The 20,708-nt window shown below is 33.3% G+C and overlaps 1 protein-coding gene across 3 annotated transcripts; it reads right to left on the bottom strand.

Moving 5' to 3' along the window:
* Positions 1-4,190: 4,190 nt before the first annotated feature.
* On the bottom strand, positions 4,191-17,935 carry LOC110093933 (heterogeneous nuclear ribonucleoprotein R). Of its 3 annotated transcripts, none has more exons than XM_020819012.2 (12): positions 17,562-17,935; positions 14,812-15,341; positions 14,631-14,720; positions 14,301-14,540; positions 13,798-14,019; positions 13,371-13,692; positions 12,971-13,284; positions 12,778-12,887; positions 12,574-12,677; positions 12,417-12,496; positions 12,246-12,336; positions 4,191-4,879 (listed from the first exon to the last, which is right to left on the bottom strand). In XM_020819012.2, exons 1-11 carry the CDS (start codon positions 17,788-17,790, stop codon positions 12,247-12,249), a joined length of 2,331 nt encoding a protein of 776 aa, XP_020674671.1. In that variant the 5' UTR covers positions 17,791-17,935; the 3' UTR covers positions 4,191-4,879; position 12,246. The 3 variants fall into 3 exon arrangements, with proteins under 3 accessions (XP_020674671.1, XP_020674665.1, XP_020674656.1); XM_020819006.2 differs by lacking the exon at positions 4,191-4,879 and adding an exon at positions 11,745-12,131; XM_020818997.2 differs by lacking the exon at positions 4,191-4,879 and adding an exon at positions 11,745-12,052.
* Between the last annotated feature and the right edge of the window lie 2,773 nt (positions 17,936-20,708).

Below are 20,708 nucleotides of genomic sequence, written 5' to 3'. Positions count from 1 at the left end.
GGTTTAAATTTTAGGTAGATATATTGAAATGAACTATTTTAAATGATTGTGATTGTATAAATTTTATGTTAAATAATTTAGGCAATCTGGTTTTTTTTTTTTTTTTTTTTTTTTTTTTTTTTTTTTTTTTTTTTTTTTTTTTTTGTATTGTAGGTTTTCAATGAATTTTGGGCATGAAAACCATCAAAAATGGTGATATGATGAGTTTGTTGTTCTATTTTTGACAATCATCATCCTCCAAGATTAGTGGCAAAATTTCCAAAGTAGCTTTTGCCAGAATTTTTGTCGACAGGTGCCATCAAAATTTATGGTAGTTGGTCATCATTTTTTTTTTTTTTTTTTTTGTATTGTAGGTTTTCAATGAATTTTGGGCATGAAAACCATCAAAAATGGTGATATGATGAGTTTGTTGTTCTATTTTTGACAATCATCATCCTCCAAGATTAGTGGCAAAATTTCCAAAGTAGCTTTTGCCAGAATTTTTGTCGACAGGTGCCATCAAAATTTATGGTAGTTGGTCATCAAACATTTGAATAGATATTACTAGTGAAATTATAATTGATAGCTCTATCACATTTTGAAAGAAAAAAACTGTCAAAATTGCCAACAAAATATTTTAAGGTAATTTGACTCAAAATATAGCATTTTTCTTCCATGGTTATATAAAAAATCTACAAGTACAACGTTAAAATTTTTTCCAGCATGGTTCTAGAAAGAACTATGCCACTTTGAGCCAATTTCATAGGAAAATTCAAAAAGACCATCCTTGTCTACAATTTTGAAATCTTGAAAATATTTTTCACTATATTAATCGAGATTTCTCTTAGGAAACTTACATTTATTGATATGTATCTAACTATAAGGATTTACTTATATAAGAGAAAATCAAATAAATTCTATTTTGTTCCCATAAAATAGGGGAAAGTCTCTTGGAACATAGATACTTTTTGTAAAACTTTAATTTTCTTTTCGATTCCTTTGTATAATATGTTTTCAATTTTTTGAAATGATATGCTATCCTCAATACTGTAATTGATTATAAAAGTAGAACTTCTAAAATCAAGGATTTATTTTCCCATAAAGTTTCTAGTGATAAACTGATAATGCTAGGGAGGGTTATTCTCCCCATCTTTTGTTGTAGCTAACTTATTTTTTATCCATCAATAGTATGTTTACATTTTCATAAGCTCGGACTACCATTCTTCTATTGGTTACATTACCCATTTTTTTCCTCAAGCAAGTGTGGTCAAATCTTTAAAAAATAAAAATAAAAAAGAGATTTCTAGCCCATTAGTTCATAATGTAGTAGAGAGGATTTCAAAATTGTTCAAAATTTTTGTAATTCCTATAAATTTTAGAACCTCTTACCAAATAAGTTAGATTGTGAAATTTTAGTAATCCTAAAATTTGGAATAGCCAACCTCAATCATAATCTAGAATTTGGTAACTAAAGTTCAAAATCTTCTAAAAAACTAATTAAAAAAATCCTTCAAAAATCAATTTCTTTTAAAAATTCAAAAATCATAATCTAGCATTTGTTATGCGTCTAGCCTCCTATTTTGTTTTGGTTAACATACTGTGAACCTTCAAGAAAAAATGCATCTCCTGTAGCATCATCATGTTCACGTACATACCCGAAGTGTTTCAAGAACACTATAACAATAATATATTGAAGTTATGCGTACCTGTATTGGAAAACCTCCATCATAGCTTGCTTAAACAAAATTGTTGAAAACTCATATGTGTTCATTATCATCAAACCAAACCTAAAAGCCCCATCATAGCTCGATGTCCACCTCTTCATATCACAATCAATTAGCCATTGGTAGGCTTCCTACTTAATATTTTGGATATCTTTCATTTGTGTGTTGAATGTAGGTCATATGTACTGTCTGCTAAGTACATATTCTGACATATAGTCTATGAAAGATATGCCCATGCCATGAATGACTTTCTTAATTTTTTCTCTAAGGTGTAAACAAGTATGATGAGCCGCTTAAATATCATATTGATGAAAAGGATAAATAAAAAAATGTCGAGGATGACATTTAAAAAAAAGTATGATGAGCCGCTTAGAAGATCTCTCTGCAACCATGCACAAAACCCGCATTTCTATCACAGATAAAACATAAATTCTCCCTCAAACGCACAATTGGAAGCATGTCATGCAAGCATTGTACAAACCAACAACATAAAGCATTGCATTCAGACTCGTCAATGGCAAATGCGACAGGGAAAATACCATTATTGGCATCAACTCCAACTACAGTTAGTAGCACACCTCAATACTTATCAAGCAAGAATGTGTCATCAAAAATTAATGCCAGCCGACAAAATCTCCACCCCAATACACTAGGCCCAAATCTATATGAACTAGAGAAATGTATCCTATACATAGTACAAGACATGGCTGAAACAACCACCTCGATAAATAGGTTGACACTATAATATGACTCCTCTCAACCGCAAAAAATGACTTTTATAGCCTTCATCCTAGCAACTCAAACCTTCATGTACAACATCCTGATATTAAACTTTGCCTCAACAAGAGAAATTATTTCTCTTGGCTTAAGATCTATCGGTCTTCGAATAACTGGGAGTACAAGTTTACTTATGATTATAGAGTTGTACTGCCTTAGCTGCTGAGAAGTATGAGGTTTGAGCATGTACATATGTTCTTAATAGATGATATCTTCCCTGCTTCGCCCAAGCACTGACTAACAGAAGTGTGTAATCTCCAAAGGCATGGATGTGAAAAGGAATAATTAGTAACACAACATATTGTAATATCTTCTGGGTTGAAGTGACAGCCTAAAATTCAACATTATTCTTGAAGGACAAACCCACAAGTGGGAATTGAATATCCCTTTTGCTTGAATAACACATGCCCTTTAATAATTTATCTAATATGTCAACATAATCCCTTATCTCCCTTGTTTATGTGGAGTCATCTACATTCAACTAATTTTTCCACTCTTCTGCATGCATGCATACGCATACCTACAAAAGCATTTGTGCTAACCATTCTATCTACCGTGTTCATATTCCTCGCACAATAATCCCTAATAAGTGCATGTTCCACACACTCAGATTCAGGCCCAAGCGCCTAATTCCATGTTTGTACCCTCATAAAGTGAGCGTTCGGCTTGTGCATGCTTAGCTGAAATTCTAGACATTGACTAGTTCCAATTAACTTGCCCATCAAATAACTCAAATTTACATCTTGATGTGACCTTTCAAGAAAGAAAAGTTACTTTGTATTAATACATTACTTACAACGTTCTCCTCCCTATTGCAGTTGACAATAATCTTCTCAATGTATGGTGCAGCACCAATCTCCTCAACCTCCACATATAATATAGGCATTACTACTAAAATCTTTATATGCAATATCAAACTTCTTTATTATAAGATGCTATTTAACAGCCTACTCCTTATAATTAGCCATATTAAAAAAACAAATAACAAAAGAGAACAATTTATGTTAATCCTTCTCTAAACCGCACATAAACCTATTACTCCAAAACTGTTTACGATGTCATTTACCTAACAAAAAACTACAGCTGCCTCAAAATTTATCTTAAACAATATTATACTTAAAAATTAGGTTAAAAAATCAATCATTATTTTTTAAACATTTTATAAACCATACTAATTTCTTTCCGTTATATTTTCCAATACATTATTTTATCATAAAAGTTCAAATTTACAATTTTAAGTAATAAAACAGTTGATGAGTTTATACTTAAAAGTAATTATAACATAATTATATAACTAATTAATTAAAAATCAGCATACAAGTAACAGCCAACAACTGCTGCTACGATCAATCTCATATTTTTTTTGACCCTACACTTAGACTTTATTTGTGACAGCTTTCTTATTATTTTTTAAAACAATTTTTTTGTACAATAATTTTTTGAACTGTAAATTTTTGTATTATAAAACAGTAAGCCTAAATCATTCAAGTAGAATGAATCCAACAGTTAAGATCGCGAAACTTTCAACCAACTAAAACTATAACATCTGTGAAAAAAATAATCCTCAGCCATATGAGAAGCATGGAACATAAAATCTACCCACATATCTCCAATCTTTAAAAAAAAATTCAGATCCCGAACAATGTTTGGAAGTAATAATACAGCCAGATCTACAGCTCTTAGCATTCAAAAAACTTCGAAAAATACATTTCTGCCAAAATTTTCAAAAACTACATTTTCAAATCAAACCTTTCAAAAAATACATTTATACAGATAAAACATTTCAGATCTACAGATCTTAGTGTCCAAAAAAAATTCAAAAAATACATTTCTACAGATCTTAGCACTCAAAAACCTTCAAAAAAAACAATTTCGGTAATCATTTCAATTGGCTAAAAAAATATTACATCCCTGCAAAGTCTTTCAAGCCGCAGCTAAACAGGAATTTTACTCTCAGCTAGGCAAACTTTGGCAAAATGATTGCGGTGCTTCTTCACATGCGGTCACCAAATCCCACCCAGAGGCCAATCAAGACGTGTCACAACACTGATATTTTTTTTTTTTACGTCACTGATATATTGTATATCATCACTATGTACTAATATGTATTAGGTATCATGACGCATCCTAATTGACCTTGGACGGCCTAGTAAACTTCAAGTAAAGCGCCGACTTTAGCCATTTGTAAATTTTTTTAATGATTATATAGCTAATAAATTTAAAATAATAACTAGTTATAAAATTTGTCCCCTTGAACAACCGGTTAGAATTTTTGTAATTGAACCTAAAATCGGGCTCCAATATATTGAATGATTTTCGGTCTCTCAGACTCACAGATGGGCTCAAATAAATAAAAATTACATTTAACATTGAAAGGTTTTGATGACCCAAGTCCAAGCCTGGAAAATAAATGGTAAACTTGAATTAAATTTAAATTATATTGATATTAGTGAAACAAACCAAAGAACTCAAACTGGAGTTCTGAAAATTTGAATATTGCTAGACTAGACCTCATTAGTCAACTCTGGCTTCATTTAGGACAGCTTTCTTATTGCATTGTAAAATAATTTTTTAGCATAAAAATTTCAAATATAAAAAAATTACATTAAAAAATAATAAAAAAACTGTTGCAAAAGAAATTTTACATGGTAATGGACAATATAGAAAATAAAAATAGATGCTTGTATTAATCAGAATCAAGCACCACCGGCTTCTTCCTTAAATGAAAGTGGAACCAAACCACTTGCTAAACCCTACAAAATAAGCTGATTTAAAGGAAACTTTGTATCTCAACTAATGATAGACAAACTTAAGCTAAAACCCAAACCACTTGCTAAACCTTACAAGATAACCTGGTTTAAAGAAGGAGAGGTCCCTGTCACACAACAATGCATTATTAACCTCTCAATTGGAAGCTCCTATAAAGAAGTAGTGTCTGACATTATGCCCTTTGAAGTGTGTCAAATCTTACTTGGTCATCCTTGGCAACTTGATCACAAAACAATTCACAATGGGGAAAAGAATACTTACTCTTTCACTCAAAACAACAAAGAATTCACCTTGTACCCAAAGAAAAATATTCCTGGCCCTCCTACCAAAAACATCCAATCGACATCAAAAGCAACCACTCCTGAATTACTTCTCAATACAAATGAGCTAAAAAATTATGAGATAGTCTATTTGATGTTAGGAAAAGAATCTGAACAATCTTCTGAAATTCCCGTGGCAATACAACCTTTGATTGAAGGATATTTTTATATAACCACTGATGAATTACCAAAATCTTTGACACCCATGAGAGATATTCAACACCACATCGACCTAATTCTTGGAGCACCTTTACCCAATCTCCCTCGCTATCGGATGAGTCCTACTGAACACGATGAATTACATAAAAAGGTGACTGAACTTCTACACAAAGGTTTGATTAAGGAAAGTATGAGTCTATGTGCTGTCCCAAACTTGCTTACACCCAAAAAAGATAAAACCTGGTGGATGTGTGTATACAGTAGAGCCATAAATAAGATAACTATCAAATATAGGTTTCCCATTCCCAGATTGGATGAAATGCTAGACATGCTTAGTGGTGCAAAGGTCTTTTTCCGAAATTGAGTTGCGAAGTGGATATCATCAAATAAGGATTCGACCTGATGAAAAGACAGTTTCCAAAACAAAAGAAGGATTATATGAATGGCTCTCGGATTATCAAATGCCCCTAGCACGTTTATGAGGACTATGAATCATATCTTATGGTCTTTCATTGGAAAATTCATGGTAGTCTATTTTGACGACATCCTAATTTATAGTAAACACACTAATGAACATCGTGAACATGTGGAATAAGTCCTACAAACCTTAAGAGAGCAAAATTTGTACATCAACTTAAAAAAGTCTTCTTTCATGACACAAAGCTAACTTTCCTTGGATATATTGTCTTTGTTGATGGTGTATTAAGGTAAATATTGTCAAAATTGAAATATTCAACACCACATCGACCTAATTCCTGGAGCACCTTTACCCAATATCCCTCGCTATCGGATAAGTCCTAATGCCCCTAGCACGTTTATGAGGACTATGAATCATATCTTAAGTTCTTTCATTGGAAAATTCATGGTAGTCTATTTTGACGACATCCTAATTTATAGTAAACACACTAATGAACATCGTGAACATGTGGAATAAGTCCTACAAACCTTAAGAGAGCAAAATTTGTACATCAACTTAAAAAAGTCTTCTTTCATGACACAAAGCTTAACTTTTCTTGAATATATTGTCTCTGTTGATGGTATTAAGGAAGATACTGTCAGAATTGAAGCTATCCAAAGCTGGCTTACCCCGAAGAATATTAGTGAAGTTAAAGGATTTCATGGTTTAGCATCCTTTTTATCATAGGTTCATAAAAAACTTCAGTACTTTAATTGCACTCATCACTATCTATCTTAAAAAGAGAATTTTTAAATGGACACTTGAAGCTAAACAAGCCTTTCAACCCTTTCAACTGATAAAAACAAAAATGAGAGAACCTCCCATTCTTAGCTTATCAGACTTAGATAAAATATTTGAGATGGACTGCAATGCATCCCATATTGGCATAGGAGCTGTACTTAGTCAAGAAGGTCGACCCATTGCTTACATGAGTGAAAATAAATGATTCTCGATCTCAATATTTAACATATGATGTGGAATTTTATGTAATTATCCAGGCCCTGAAATTTTGGAGATGTTATCTTATTCAAAAGGAATTTGTTTTAAACACTGATCGTGAGTTACTACGATTTTTAATATCTCAAAAGAACTTAAGTAAAAGACATGCCAAATGAACATCTAACTTAAAAGATAGGTAGATGAGTTGCTTAAAATAGAATTTCAGAGAGTTTGCGAGACCTGATGCAGTTTTGATATTTCGTACATCTAAGGATGATGTGTTAGTTATGATAATAGGAGCCATAATATTTTAAAAAGTGGATCTGAGCAAGATATATCAAGTAAGAATGCAAGGAGATGAGTGAAAAACAATGTTTAGATTCACATCTAACCAACAATCAAGCATAATGAGAAAATAAAATATTCAAAAAATATTTATTGGAATTAATTTTATATATTTAAGTATTCTTGCATTTATAATCACATAACCTCAGCTAAATTAACAAAAATAAAAGAGACCAAAGTTGGCAATCTAGATCTACCCACAAGATTTAAAACTTAAGATCATATCAAGCATTATTTTGGGATGGTTCACTAGTGCGCTAATAAAAACTGCAAGACCCATATACAAATAGACGAAGACAATGGAAAGTAGGGCACCGTTAGACGTGAGGATAACCAATGATAGTTAGTGCATGAAGAGGTCTTTGAATTGCAGTTATAGGCGCATGTATGTGTCTATATACAGACCAATCCATAGAAGATGGATCATCCCTATAACTAGACTATAATTACAACCTAAACTAGCATAGAAATTACTTAACATAACCTTGTCTCTCTGTAGGGATCCAACATAATAGCATGCTTTTGATAAAACTAAAACAAAAATTCATAACGCATATAAAAATTAACTAAAATTGAAAAAAGTTAATAAAATTTTACTAAATTAAAACCTATTCTCCTGCTGTTCATTTTCTTGTCCCAATGAGCATGTATTGCATTTCAATGAGTATATATATATATATTCAAATTTGCATCAATGTGTTTACATGATTTGGCGTAGATCACTCTAAAAGTTAAGGTTTAAAATTGCGCAATCAAGTATTACAATGTTTTTGTTCGTGAGGGGAGGCTTAAGCCTCAAGGTGTTTTGAGGCATAAGTCTTAAAATTAAAATAAAAAATTTGTAACGTCAAAATAAAGGGTAAAAGAGATTTTTTATATAATAATAAAATAATATTTTAGAGAATGACATTAACTTTCTATTGAACTATGAAGTAACAAATTAACATACTTATGAAACAAAAAAAATTGCACAATACATAAGGTGACAAATGATAAATTACATGAAATAGAATTAAAATTTAAATATTACTAGAGCAAAACAATATTAAATACAGGAATGGCATAAAATTGTCATATAATATCAAATTTAACTCCAAATTCCTTCTTTCTTAGTTCCCTACATATTCATATTTAATTCCTAAAGAAAGCTTAAATAGTTGGCAAAAACTTAGAAAATATATGCTCTGTCATCACTAAGTGGAACTTTATTTGAGATCTCGTCATAACAAATTAGTCTCTCATGAAGTCCAAAGACTCAATCTACTTCTTCATTTATTTTAGTCCTTCCTCTATCCTAAATGTTTTTAATTAACATAAAGATGAGATTATACTAAAAAAAATTTCAAGGTGGTGGTGTTAGTGTCCAGCTTTCAAGTGATTTCAAACAGCGGCTACGACGGTGATGGTTGCAACGAAAATGGCAGGCTGGAGATCCAGATATTCAAGAGAAAGTTATAGCAGCTCCGGGGTGCATGAGGGCATGATTTGTTCCTCTGTTTCCTTATCACTGCCACTTTCTTTCCAGAAAGCTATATACTAATTCAGCCGAATTGAAGTAATTGGAAAAATTGTACGTATTTAAGCTATGCAAATATAAGGAAACAGTACATGAAGGGTGTTACAATAAATATACGAGAATAAACCTGAACAATTGACTGAGTCGATCACGTCACTAGATAAAGCTGCAAATTTCTCGCTTGAAGTGGTCCATATGAAAGATCCAAGTTACATTGTTCAGGGCTTTAGTTTAGGATTTAGATAAGTTTTTATAAAAAAACATATATAAATAGGGTCAGGCGTAAGCCTCGCGCTAGGGATATGGGGCGAGGTAGGCCTTAGCCAAGCCGTCGCTTTAGCCATATAAATAAAAGTGTGAGGCATAACATCGAGGCGTTTTCCACTATAATTGCCCTGAGGCGAGCCTCAAGGCTAGCCTCATACTACGCAATTTTAAACAATGGAAATATAGCTAGCTTTACTGAGGCATGCGACCTGCAATGTTGCGTCTCATAACATACTACCCCACCAACAAGTTCGCTATGATGGCAAATAGCTCCCTCCATTATGGAATTGTATGAAGCATGCGCCAGTGAGAAAAAAAGAGTTCTCAAATCAATAGAGTAGAAATACTACATGTCTGAATAGACATAAAACATCTATTTAAAAAAAGTATTTCATATAATGCTCTGATTGGCATTACACTCCATATTTTGAAAAGAGAATTACACGTGTGCCTTAGAGGTTTAGAGCTTACCCAATAAAAGGTTAAGCAAGACATGAAGGGGGAATTTGATCTCTTTCGAGGGAGACTCACTGGGAGCAATGTTTTTTATTTTTTTCGTTAAATATAGGAGCCAAATAAATTAAATCTCAGTTTCTATTAAGGACAAATAATTTAACAGAAGTAAAATTTGACATAATTCAATGTATAATCCCTAACTCATTTGTCGCACCCCAAGTTGATAATAGTTTCAAAGATGATAAAAATAAAGTAGAAATTGATCCTGACACTTAAGTTTTCGAAACTTAAACCTGCATCAAAATCTAACTTGTATACCTTGGTTAGAGAATGAAGACTTGAGAAGTGAAACTGATATATTGTTCGCTTGATTTTAAATTTAATTTCTTTTAACTTTACATATTTATGTCAATTGGACCACAAAACTTAGAGATAATAGTGAAATGCGATTTTATGTAAGCTTCTATATTATTACATAAAGAATAATAACTTTATGCAATTTGTTTGTATTATTCTGAATTTCATTTTATCCTTCATCTGTTTTTTACTTGCAAACATATTTCTATATTTGTAAGTTCTTAAGAATAAAGGATTTGTGGAGCTTATGCCTTGCCCATGAAATGTAAAATGCCTCACCCAATGCCTGCTTTTAAAACAACTCAATATACGAGTACTGAGTCCAGCCATTCAAATATTTACCCAATGCCATTAGCAAATCCACACCAGCAAAATTACTCCAATAAAAAACATAAATCAGGTATAACGGAAATAGTCAAATCACTAAATCAGTCAAAATGAAAATACTAATCACTAATATTTTAACCATAAATATATATTGAGTGATAAAGAGTGCATCTGAAGATTCATTTGCCAGGTATTAAATCAAATAAAGCAACACCCTTATTCATTTACCATAGATGAACATAAATAACAGCATTATACCCACTCTAAAGAAAAAAAAAAAGTTTATTTTTGTGGCTGCTCTAAGAGGTATAACTAGCATATTTGAACTTCTAGTCCTATAAAGTCTAATCTGAGCCTAAGTAACTATATCGACATCATTAAGAATTCTGGAAACCTTGCAGGAAACTATCAGACAACATTGATCAATTAAAGAAAGTAGCTTCCAAGCTAACACGTGCAAATTTCGAACAAATCTCTTCCATCCCACGCCATACTGCATCTTAAATGTTCAACTTATTCATGGAACTCATCCATTCATTAATTCTTGAATTGGTACTTATGAAACTTGTTACAAGTTACAACATTCATCTTGAGCATCATATCACCCCATATCCAGAGTTCTGTCGTTTATATTGACGAGTAATCAAATACTTTGATCAAGTTGAGCTTTAAGAAATGGACAGCATTTTATAATAACGGTAATAACATGTAGGAAGGTAGAGTGCTCTGTAGTTAAAGAATGAAAAAAACGTCCAACTCCCATCTATAAATGCAACTTTTAAATGCATGGCAGAAGCATTTAAGAACAAGTATGGCTTTTGCATTCCATAGGATCCCAAAAATTACTTCGTATGAGCATAAACTGCTCAAGAGGGGTGATAATTCTTCTACTTGAATTCATTTTTAGCATCCCAGATGTGACAATTGCAATTCACAAGTTCCTAGTTGTGGGATAATTTGCGTATGTCAAGCTTCATAATCCAATCAGAGTAGACAATATACAACAAAAAGTCTCCAAAACCTTTTGAAACTAACAAGAACAAAGCCAATGTCCAATGTTGCGGCCAAAACTACTGAAAATCCTTTGGGGATGAATAACAGCAATGCAAATATTATCCTATGAAATCAAACTTTTCCTTAAAAATCTGACATTCACATGAAAATCTATGCAGGAAAAGAGATAATGTGCAATACCGCCTTAGTAGCATTCGCTGTCACTTCAGACTCCTTTATAAATATGATTGCAATGCTAATTCCTATACCTCTTTAACATTCTGCATTGTCCAGCGCCTCAATGCTTTAGCATTGCCAGATGTGTGTACTTTATAGAAAAGCTTAAAATGCAAAGCTCATTGTCCATCATGTCGAGATCTTAGCAGTAATAGAAATAATAAGCAATGCAATACATTACCATACTTGTCTCTTGGTTTAGTAAACTGAAAAACTTATGTATCCTTACAAACATAATGAACTCTCCAACAAATCCTCGTTAAAATATCTCCACGGATTAAAGCTTAAAAGTCCTCAAGTCCAAGAAGCTTCTCAGTGGAAGCAAATTCTACAAGCTTGTTGTAATAACACACTAAGTCCATTTGTGCAGGCACCAAAATCCAGAAGCTTCCAACGGTGCCCAGCCTACACCATCCTTCTGATGTAAAATCTGTGTCAAGACAAACCCATGTGATCATGAAAACCCCATATGCACCAAACTTTCTGCTATTTATAGCATCATGATACCTCTGAAAGTGACTTGCAATGATAGTCTATAGTTAGCTATAGGACTAGCCCGGTAAACTCACACATACAGAAAAGAAAAGGGGAAAAATAAGAAAACAGAGCAAAAGTTTGTGCACCTTAGTAGTATGACCCAGAGCCACTACCACGCAAATAACCAGCGCCACCCAAGCTACGACCAGAGTACATAGAGTAAGAGCTTCCTCCAACCTAAAATCAAGGCAATAATAGGTAGGTAAAGTGATCATAAGAGTTGCATTGTAAAAACATGAAAGGTTCATAGAGTTTACATCAGAACCACGAGATAGATAACTGCTGCTGTAGCTTGATGATGAGTACAGCCCATCAACATCACTGCCACCTACCGAGTCTAAATAAAAACATAAGCAGTTGAGTAAACAGATTAACTTAAATAAATCCAAATGCAAGAATTCTGCAGATGTAAACCACTACTGTAGCCCATTCCATGGCGGCCTCCATATAGCCCATGGGAATCACGTCCAGAGATAGAGCTGCGGCTACTGCCATATCCTATATGAGAACGTCCCAATCTGTGTAAAGTATACAATATGAGAAAGGTTTGCATATGTAACAAATATTATAAGAAAAATTGCATGTCCAATCATCCAAGTTAGGTAACAAAATGCAGACCTATCATTATAGCTATCATCATACTGAGCTGAACCACCGCTAGCACCATAATCTAATCTTGCCCTTGACTGCCTCATGCTTACATCCGCATAACGAGGATGTGTGTCATCCTTAGACAATACAAAGCTTCAAGGTTATTAACAGGAAGTAAATAGGACTTGGTAGAAAAAAAAAATAGTAAATGGGTAGCCACCAGATCTGAATATGGACGCTTGGATCCAGAAATAGAATCATAATCTCGGCTGCGTCCTTCTCTATAAGATGGAAGAGCTCTTTCAAGCTTTCTGCCATATCCTTCATCAACATATGGTCTCCTTTCAGCTGAACGGGACAAAGTCCGAGGAGGGATGTCTGAGTATCCTCCCCCCCTAGAATAATCATCTTCATATGATGGCCGCCTCTCAGTGGGAATCCTTGAACCATATTCAACAATGGTTCTACTTCTGCGAGCAAGTTCATCACGCCGATCATAGTTCCTCTTAGAAATGCTCTTAGGGTACACTGGAACTGTTTTCATAAATGTAATAATAGCTCTTTTAGCTCCAATAAAAGATAAAAGCAGGTTATCTAGTAAGAGCATAACAACTGCATACTCGATGGCCTTCGACCATAGGACCGATCTGGCGGAGGTAAGTGCCTGGTTCTCTCTGAAAATGCTACAATATTTCGTCTTTCTCTCAAACCTATGGGCCTCTTTGGTCCGCGACCACCAATAGGTACACCACGAACACCAACTGGTGCCCCACGCCCAATGCTTCCTCTAGATGCTCGTAGGGGTAGCCTACGAACAGGTGCACGACTCCAAGTTGCACGAATATCTCGAGTAGGAACATGGCTAATCCTAAAATCCCCACGAGAAACACGCTTTCCTCGACCTCTTTGAAGAGGCCTAGACAATCTAGCTCTGACCTTCACCTAAAATATTAAAAAAAAAAAGTTTTCATTCACATATATATACAAATTACAAAAACCTAAAAATCGTGCACACAAGAAAAGCAGACAATAAAACTTAAGGCATACCTTGTTATCTCCTTCACCAAGCTCTACATTGTTAATGCCTTCAGCACATGCAACAGCAGCCTCATGTATATCAAAAGTAACAAATCCAAAATCCTTTCTCTTCGCAGCTGGCATGTTACGAGCAAGCTCAATTTTCTCAATCTTACCAAATTTCTTGACATGCTCCTTGACTCTTTCTTCATCCCATGCAGGTGGAATTCCATCAAGAAAAACAGTTTTTACCTGCAAAAGAAAAGACTTCTAAAAGACTTTTCAAAAGTCTAAGTTCTTCATTAACTTTGACTTCAGAATCAAAAGCTTAGAAAATAAAAGCTTCACTGATCCAACATGATATCATATAAATAAAATTGCTACACGGTGCAAAAAAAAATTGTTAAAACAACAAAAGAGATTGATTCTCAAGATAAAACAAAAGATTCTAAAATTATATAATTAAGAAAACAAAAGATTCTCAATCCTACAAATGAACATCATGACTGATTAACATAACTCAGCTGAAGTACCTGTGACATAATCTCATCATCAGGTTCAATAAATGAATCAGCAAACGCAACTTTTGCAGATCGATCAACTCCAAACACTACATCCCTCTTTTGCAAACGTCTATAAGCATCCATGGCATCAGAACGAGAAGAAAATTCCAAGAAAGCAAACCCACGATTCATCCCCTCATTACTAGCATCTTCGACCAACACCAAATCTTCAATGTTATCTATCCCAAAATGCTTCAATTTCTCCTTCAACTGAAGTATTTTGCAAAAAATCAAAATAATGACAAAAAAACTAGGCAGTATACAAGCAAAAGAACAAAGAATAAACTTAAGTGTTCTGACATGTTCCTTTGTCCAGGTCTTGCAAATATTCCCCAGAAAAAGTGTATCACTGTCTTGACTTTGAGCAACACCACATTGTTTACCATTTATCTGCACCATTGTTGAAGCATCAACATATTTTTCACTAAAAAATACAATATTCATATCGATAAAACAGGTTGTTCAATAGCAGATCACATACAACTGGATTCTTGAGTTCTGCAACAGCACGTTTTGCTTGGTCCACAGATGCAAAACGCAGGAATGCAAAGCCTTTGTTCTTCTTTGTGTGAGGATTCATCAGGAGCCGGACTTCAGTGATCTCACCAACTTCATTGAAGACTTTTCGAAGATCATCTTCAGTGGCATCCTTGTCCAAACCTCCAACAAAGACTTCAAACTCTTTCCGTTTGCGTCGCTCTTTAACCAATTCATGATGCTCTTCCTCCTCTCCATCAACCTCATGTTCCTCCTCAATGTTTTCATGGTCCTCTTCATCCTCAACATCTTCTCCACCATCCTCAATCTCCTCAACAAGCACATCCCCTTCTTCCTCTTCAACCACATCACCTTCCTCAACCTCCTCTTCGCTTTCATCCACCTCTTGGCCATCATCATCAATCATCCTGTCATCATAGTCAACCGTAGCTTCCTCTTCATACTCTGGCTCATTGTCATCCAATTCTAGGCGCTCACCTTTATCATCCTCCTCCGTAATATACTTTGGACCCTCTTCAATATAAAGCAGGAAATTCACACAATTTCAACTTAGCATGTAACAAAGGTTCATGGAAAGGATGGTATCAAGCAAGCACTAACATGCATCATCATAAATGAAAGGCTAAAGAAAAACTAAATACGATAAAAATATTAGAAAATAATGCTAAAGTTATATTGATGTGACCACAAATATTGGGAAAAGAAAGAGGAGGAAAAAGACTAGCATATATTTGAGAAGATCATACAAAAAAAAATTCTTAATCATAACAGCGCATACGAATGTGCAATGCAGTTTTTATCCCACTGAATAAATGAATCCATAATTAAAATCGAACACCAAGATGCTTTACAAGGTAAATAACAATGCTTCATGGACATCCCCTTCAATCAAGAAATACCTACAAAGAACCTGTCGTATATTTATCCAATCAAAGAAAATGAACAAGAATTTTGGTCGAAGATGATGAAGCGTTGAACCCAAAAAGAGCGTAGGACACAAGAGAATCCAAAAAATAAACAGTAGAATAACCCATTTGAAAAAAAAAAGATTAAATTGAAAATAAAATGAAGCCCAAAACCCAAGATAATTTTAATGCCTTAATGAGGTCACCATCCTTAGAAAACTTTTCAGCTTTTCCACATAAGAATTCAGTAGCTAATTGTATGTAACCTGAGATTCTTAAATAACAATGAGCATTTTTTTAGAAAGATCTAGAAACAATAATTTTGAGTGATGAATCGCAACACCCATATTTGACATAGAGTACAAGAGTCATCTCAAAAATTTTCATTCCACTGCTTGTACTATGATAAACTTTAATTTATTTGAATATTAATAAACTTTAAAAATATTCTAATGTTGTTTCATTATCTAATTAAAAAGATAACAGTTAATCATTAAATCTAAGTAACCAATGAAAGCAGGCCTGGTATTTTTACAAAAACCAGAAAAAAAACTTCATCCTGATCATACATGAGCTTACAAACAATTCTACCATAATAAATAATAAATGTTATGTACTTATGCTCTCCAATTTTCAACAGCATAACAATTGTATGCTGATCTGCATTTTTTCAGCATCTAAAATTTTAAAAACAATGTGGGAGTAAAACCACATAACAGTTTGCATTGCCATAAAATGATATTCATCGCCTTACAATGTAAACCAACCAATTAATGCATATCTAAACTATCCCGTATTAGTTTACTTTAAGACTAAGGGGCTGTTTGGTATGCGGATTTAGGCGGATTTAAGGCCGGATTTGGGCGAAATCCAGCCAAACGGCCTAAAATGCAAATCCAAATCTCACGGTAAACGAAATCCTCCGTGGACGGAAAATTCTAAATATGATCTAAAATAAAAAAATTATTATAAAATATTATAAATAATAATTAAATAATTAATTAGTATTAATAAAGTTTTGTTATATTTTATTTAAACTTTTCTTGTCGTGCTTTAATTATCCTAATAAAGTATGTCAACTTTTTAACCGCCTTAAATCCTAAAATGAACAGCCAAACAGTCACAAAGGATTTAACTAGATTTATCATGAATGTTACCAAGCAGTTTTCAGGATTTAACCCCTCAGGATTTCGTAAATCCGGGATTTGGAGGATTTACGAAATCCTACTTAAATGAAATCCTAAATTCTACCAAACAGCCCCTAAAGATATATTGCTCAGCACTGTAGTTTTACAACTTAAAAGAACACTTAATTATCTAAATTTTAAAAGTGAAAAGCATGCATCTCATGTCAAATAATTGGAAGAAAATATAGTTTCAAATTTTAAAAAACCAGGAAAGAAACACGCAAAGAAAATAGTTAGACATTTTTCACATTCAAGCATAAATAAACAAAATCTTGAAAACATAAGTCCGGGACGTTGCTCAACTCAATCATCCTAGATCAGAAACCTAGAACCAGACGATACACCAGACTTTCACAAATAATCTGAGAGGCACTATACAAAATATGAATGTCGGGGTTGATGACCAAAAAAAAACAAAGGGCTTTGGTAAGATAAATAAGCATAATAAAAAAAAAAAAACTAGAAAGGGTAGCGCTTTGATGTTGCTCAGCATAATCATCCTTTAAAAGGAACGTGGAATTAGATGATGCATCACACCTTCACTAATAATCTCAGAAACATATTACGAAACATGCATGTAGCTCTTGATGGCAAATAAAACAAGAAGGGTTTTGGTAAGATAAAGAACATGACAAACAGACCTATAACAACAGATCCATGGACCGATTTCACAACCTCCGCTGATTTATTCTCCAACTTGATCTCCACGATCTCTTCCGACAGAACCTCCTTCTTCAACTCAACCTTCTCGACATTCTCCGCATCCTGAGTTGCATCGGGCTGGTTTTGCAGCTGCTTTACGACAGTCTTCGTAGCTCTCGCTGCCGGTCTTCTTCCCGGGCCGGTCTTCTTCACCACACGGGGAGGCATCGCTGGATCTAGCGAAAAGAAACCAACCGACGAATCAACGGCTTCGTTCTACAGCTCTGATTGGTAAACAGATGAAACGAAACCCTAACCCTGCTCCTTGATAGAAACCCTAGTTCCTTCCGTCCTCGAATCCACCTTTAGAGGTGCGATGGTGTTAAGTAAGGATCGGATATTATATTTACTAAAATACCCTCGCACTGTTGCCCTAAATAAACTCTTTCAGGGGCAAAAAAGACCATGCTTTTGTGGCGGTCCGCATCGCCCGCTATCTTCGGGTTTTGCAGTATATTTGGAAGAAAACTTTAGGTAAAAAAAAAAAACATCGGCGTGTAGATTTTCATTTCTTATTAATTTTGATAGCTCAAATTCTCTAAGTAGATTTTTTTCGATCTTCAGAAGAATTATATAAACCAAAATAAATCATCATATTTTTATAAGATCTCAGTGAGATAATTTATTGGAATAACATTAATGTCTTATCATTTATTTTGGTATCCTACATTGCAAAGAAAGAAAAAAATAACAAAGATAGAATTAACTTTTTATATATTCATTTTAATTATAATTTTTTTTTGGAAAGTTTACATACATATTATTTTATACCATCATATTTATATATCTAACACCCAAAATTTTAATATTGCATACATAATATCCTAAATTATTTTAATATCAAATATACCACGCATATTTCCTTCCTATCACTCATATATTTCATTTCTACCGCTCATATAATCATATTTGATATGAAAATGAACTTTGAGTGGTATGTATGTAATTTTAAAGTTTTAAATGTTAAATATGTAAATAGAGTAGTATATGGTGGTATGTATGTATATCTCCAAATTTTTTTATAAAACCTCATATAAAAACAACATTCATGACCATTTAACCTAATTTTATATGTCAAAAATGCATGAATTTTACTGACAAGAATGAATAAGAAATGAGAGAATACAAACGAAAAAGATAAATAAAATCTAATTTTTTTATTTTTTAATAATATAGACAATATCAAAGAAGGCTCATAAAAAAATGATTATTTTTAATTGTTGCTATTTAATTTCATTAAACACGCATTTGTCATTTCTAAATAAGAAGCCGATTTGTGTGAAATCACAGGCCTACTACACATAGTTTAATTGAGCTCCAGCAAGTAGCTATGTGAATAGGTTTGACAAACTGAACTAATCAGCCCTTGAGGCCATGTTCCTTATGCAAGTTGACTAAGTATACCTTTGACCTTGAATCGAGCACCTTCATCGGACTACCTTGATTAAGTTCTTTCTAGCGAGTTCAATATTCTAGAAACTTTTAGTTAGCCAATTTATCTTGGTCTCAACCAAAAAACTTCAATCGTACACTTAATCTATTGATTCCCTTATCTTTTTGAACATATTCCAAAGAACGAAGGAATTTAATATTTTGACTTGACATTATTTCATATCATTATTGGCTAGCCATATTGATTTGATCACATCTTATATGTTAGTATAATGACTTACCTATAAATATGGTCTTTGGGAAGCCGCATGAAGCATTTTTTTACTATCTTCATTCTCTATCACTTTCCTTAATATAGCCTTGGGAAAGGGAATCCAAGGCATCTTATTATTGTGGTGGGATACAAATGATATGGCAAACACTCTTGAGAAGTAAGAATAATTTTATTAAGTTGGAGGTTAAAAAAAAGGGGTTAGCCAAAGGATTAAGTTATGGCCAACCCTAGAGCTCTCATCATGGATTCAAATATGGAGACTTTTATGATGGAGGATCCAAGGCATGTAACCTCTTGGGAATGTTAGGGAAATATATTTAGTTATGATATGGAGTGTTTAGTGAAGTTTCATGAGATTTGGAGACCAAAATGGGAAAATTTCAAGTCTAGGTCTATGTGATTTAACTTGAATAAATATAATTAGTCTTAAAATATTATGTTAGTAGAGGGGCTTAAGTGTTTATTGAGGAGCTAGAATGACTTTGGAGTGTTAGTGGAATGTATGGAGATAAGATCTAAAGAAAATGCTATAGTTTTAAGGTGTTTAGAAGGTGGTATAGGAAGGAGGGAAAAACAAGGTCAACATACTCTCTAATTTAGCTAAATTTTCATGACTTAGGTCGAGTCAAAAGGTCGAGTCGATGCTATGGCGTTGGGTATCCACCTAAGAAAAATCCTAAAGACGACGTCTACATTAGGCTATGAAGACCTAGGTGTTAGAGATTAATTCCGGGGAAATTGACCTCGAATAATGAGGTCAACAATAAAATGTTAATGATATTTTAAAAATGTATTATGTACACTTTTAAAAAGAATAATTAGTCACTAAAATAACATGTACATATTTGTAAAAGATAAATCTCTAGACTTTTAGTGACAAATTTAGCTGCCAATTTTCCTTTTCGGTGGCTAATATCTATATTCCTTATTATTTAGAGGTCACCCTTACTTTTGGGACCAAAATTTTTTTGTCTCTAATTTTTTTGTCGCTATTGACCCATTTTCTTGTAGTGTATAACATCGTGCAATCTTTTGGGTTTAATTTAGATTTTATTAATCTGATTAAAAATTGTATTGAGGGATCCTATTTTTCTTTGCTTATCAATGGCAAGAGTGATGGTTTTTTTAATTCTTCTCATGGCTTAAGGCAAGGTGACCCTATGTCCCCTGCGTTGTTCATTATTGATGTTGATTATCTTTCTAGGAGTATTGCAAACATGTTTGAAATTCACAACAACATGTATTTCAGAACCAAGGGGGGTTTCCCTATTTCTCACCTCTACTTTACTGATGATTTTATCATTTTCATGAATGTTTCCCGTAATAATATTAATAAACTTATTGATTTTTTCCATGATTTTTACACTATTAGTGGTTTGTCCTTAAATAATCTTAAAAGTTGTTTTATTATTTCTAATAA

Source organism: Dendrobium catenatum, unplaced genomic scaffold (genome assembly GCF_001605985.2).
Source record: "Dendrobium catenatum unplaced genomic scaffold, ASM160598v2 fragScaff_scaffold_542, whole genome shotgun sequence".
In the NCBI taxonomy this organism is placed as follows: Eukaryota; Viridiplantae; Streptophyta; class Magnoliopsida; order Asparagales; family Orchidaceae; genus Dendrobium; species Dendrobium catenatum.
The sequence above is the reverse complement of the archived record's forward strand: the minus strand, read 5'-3'. Positions and strand labels throughout refer to the sequence as shown.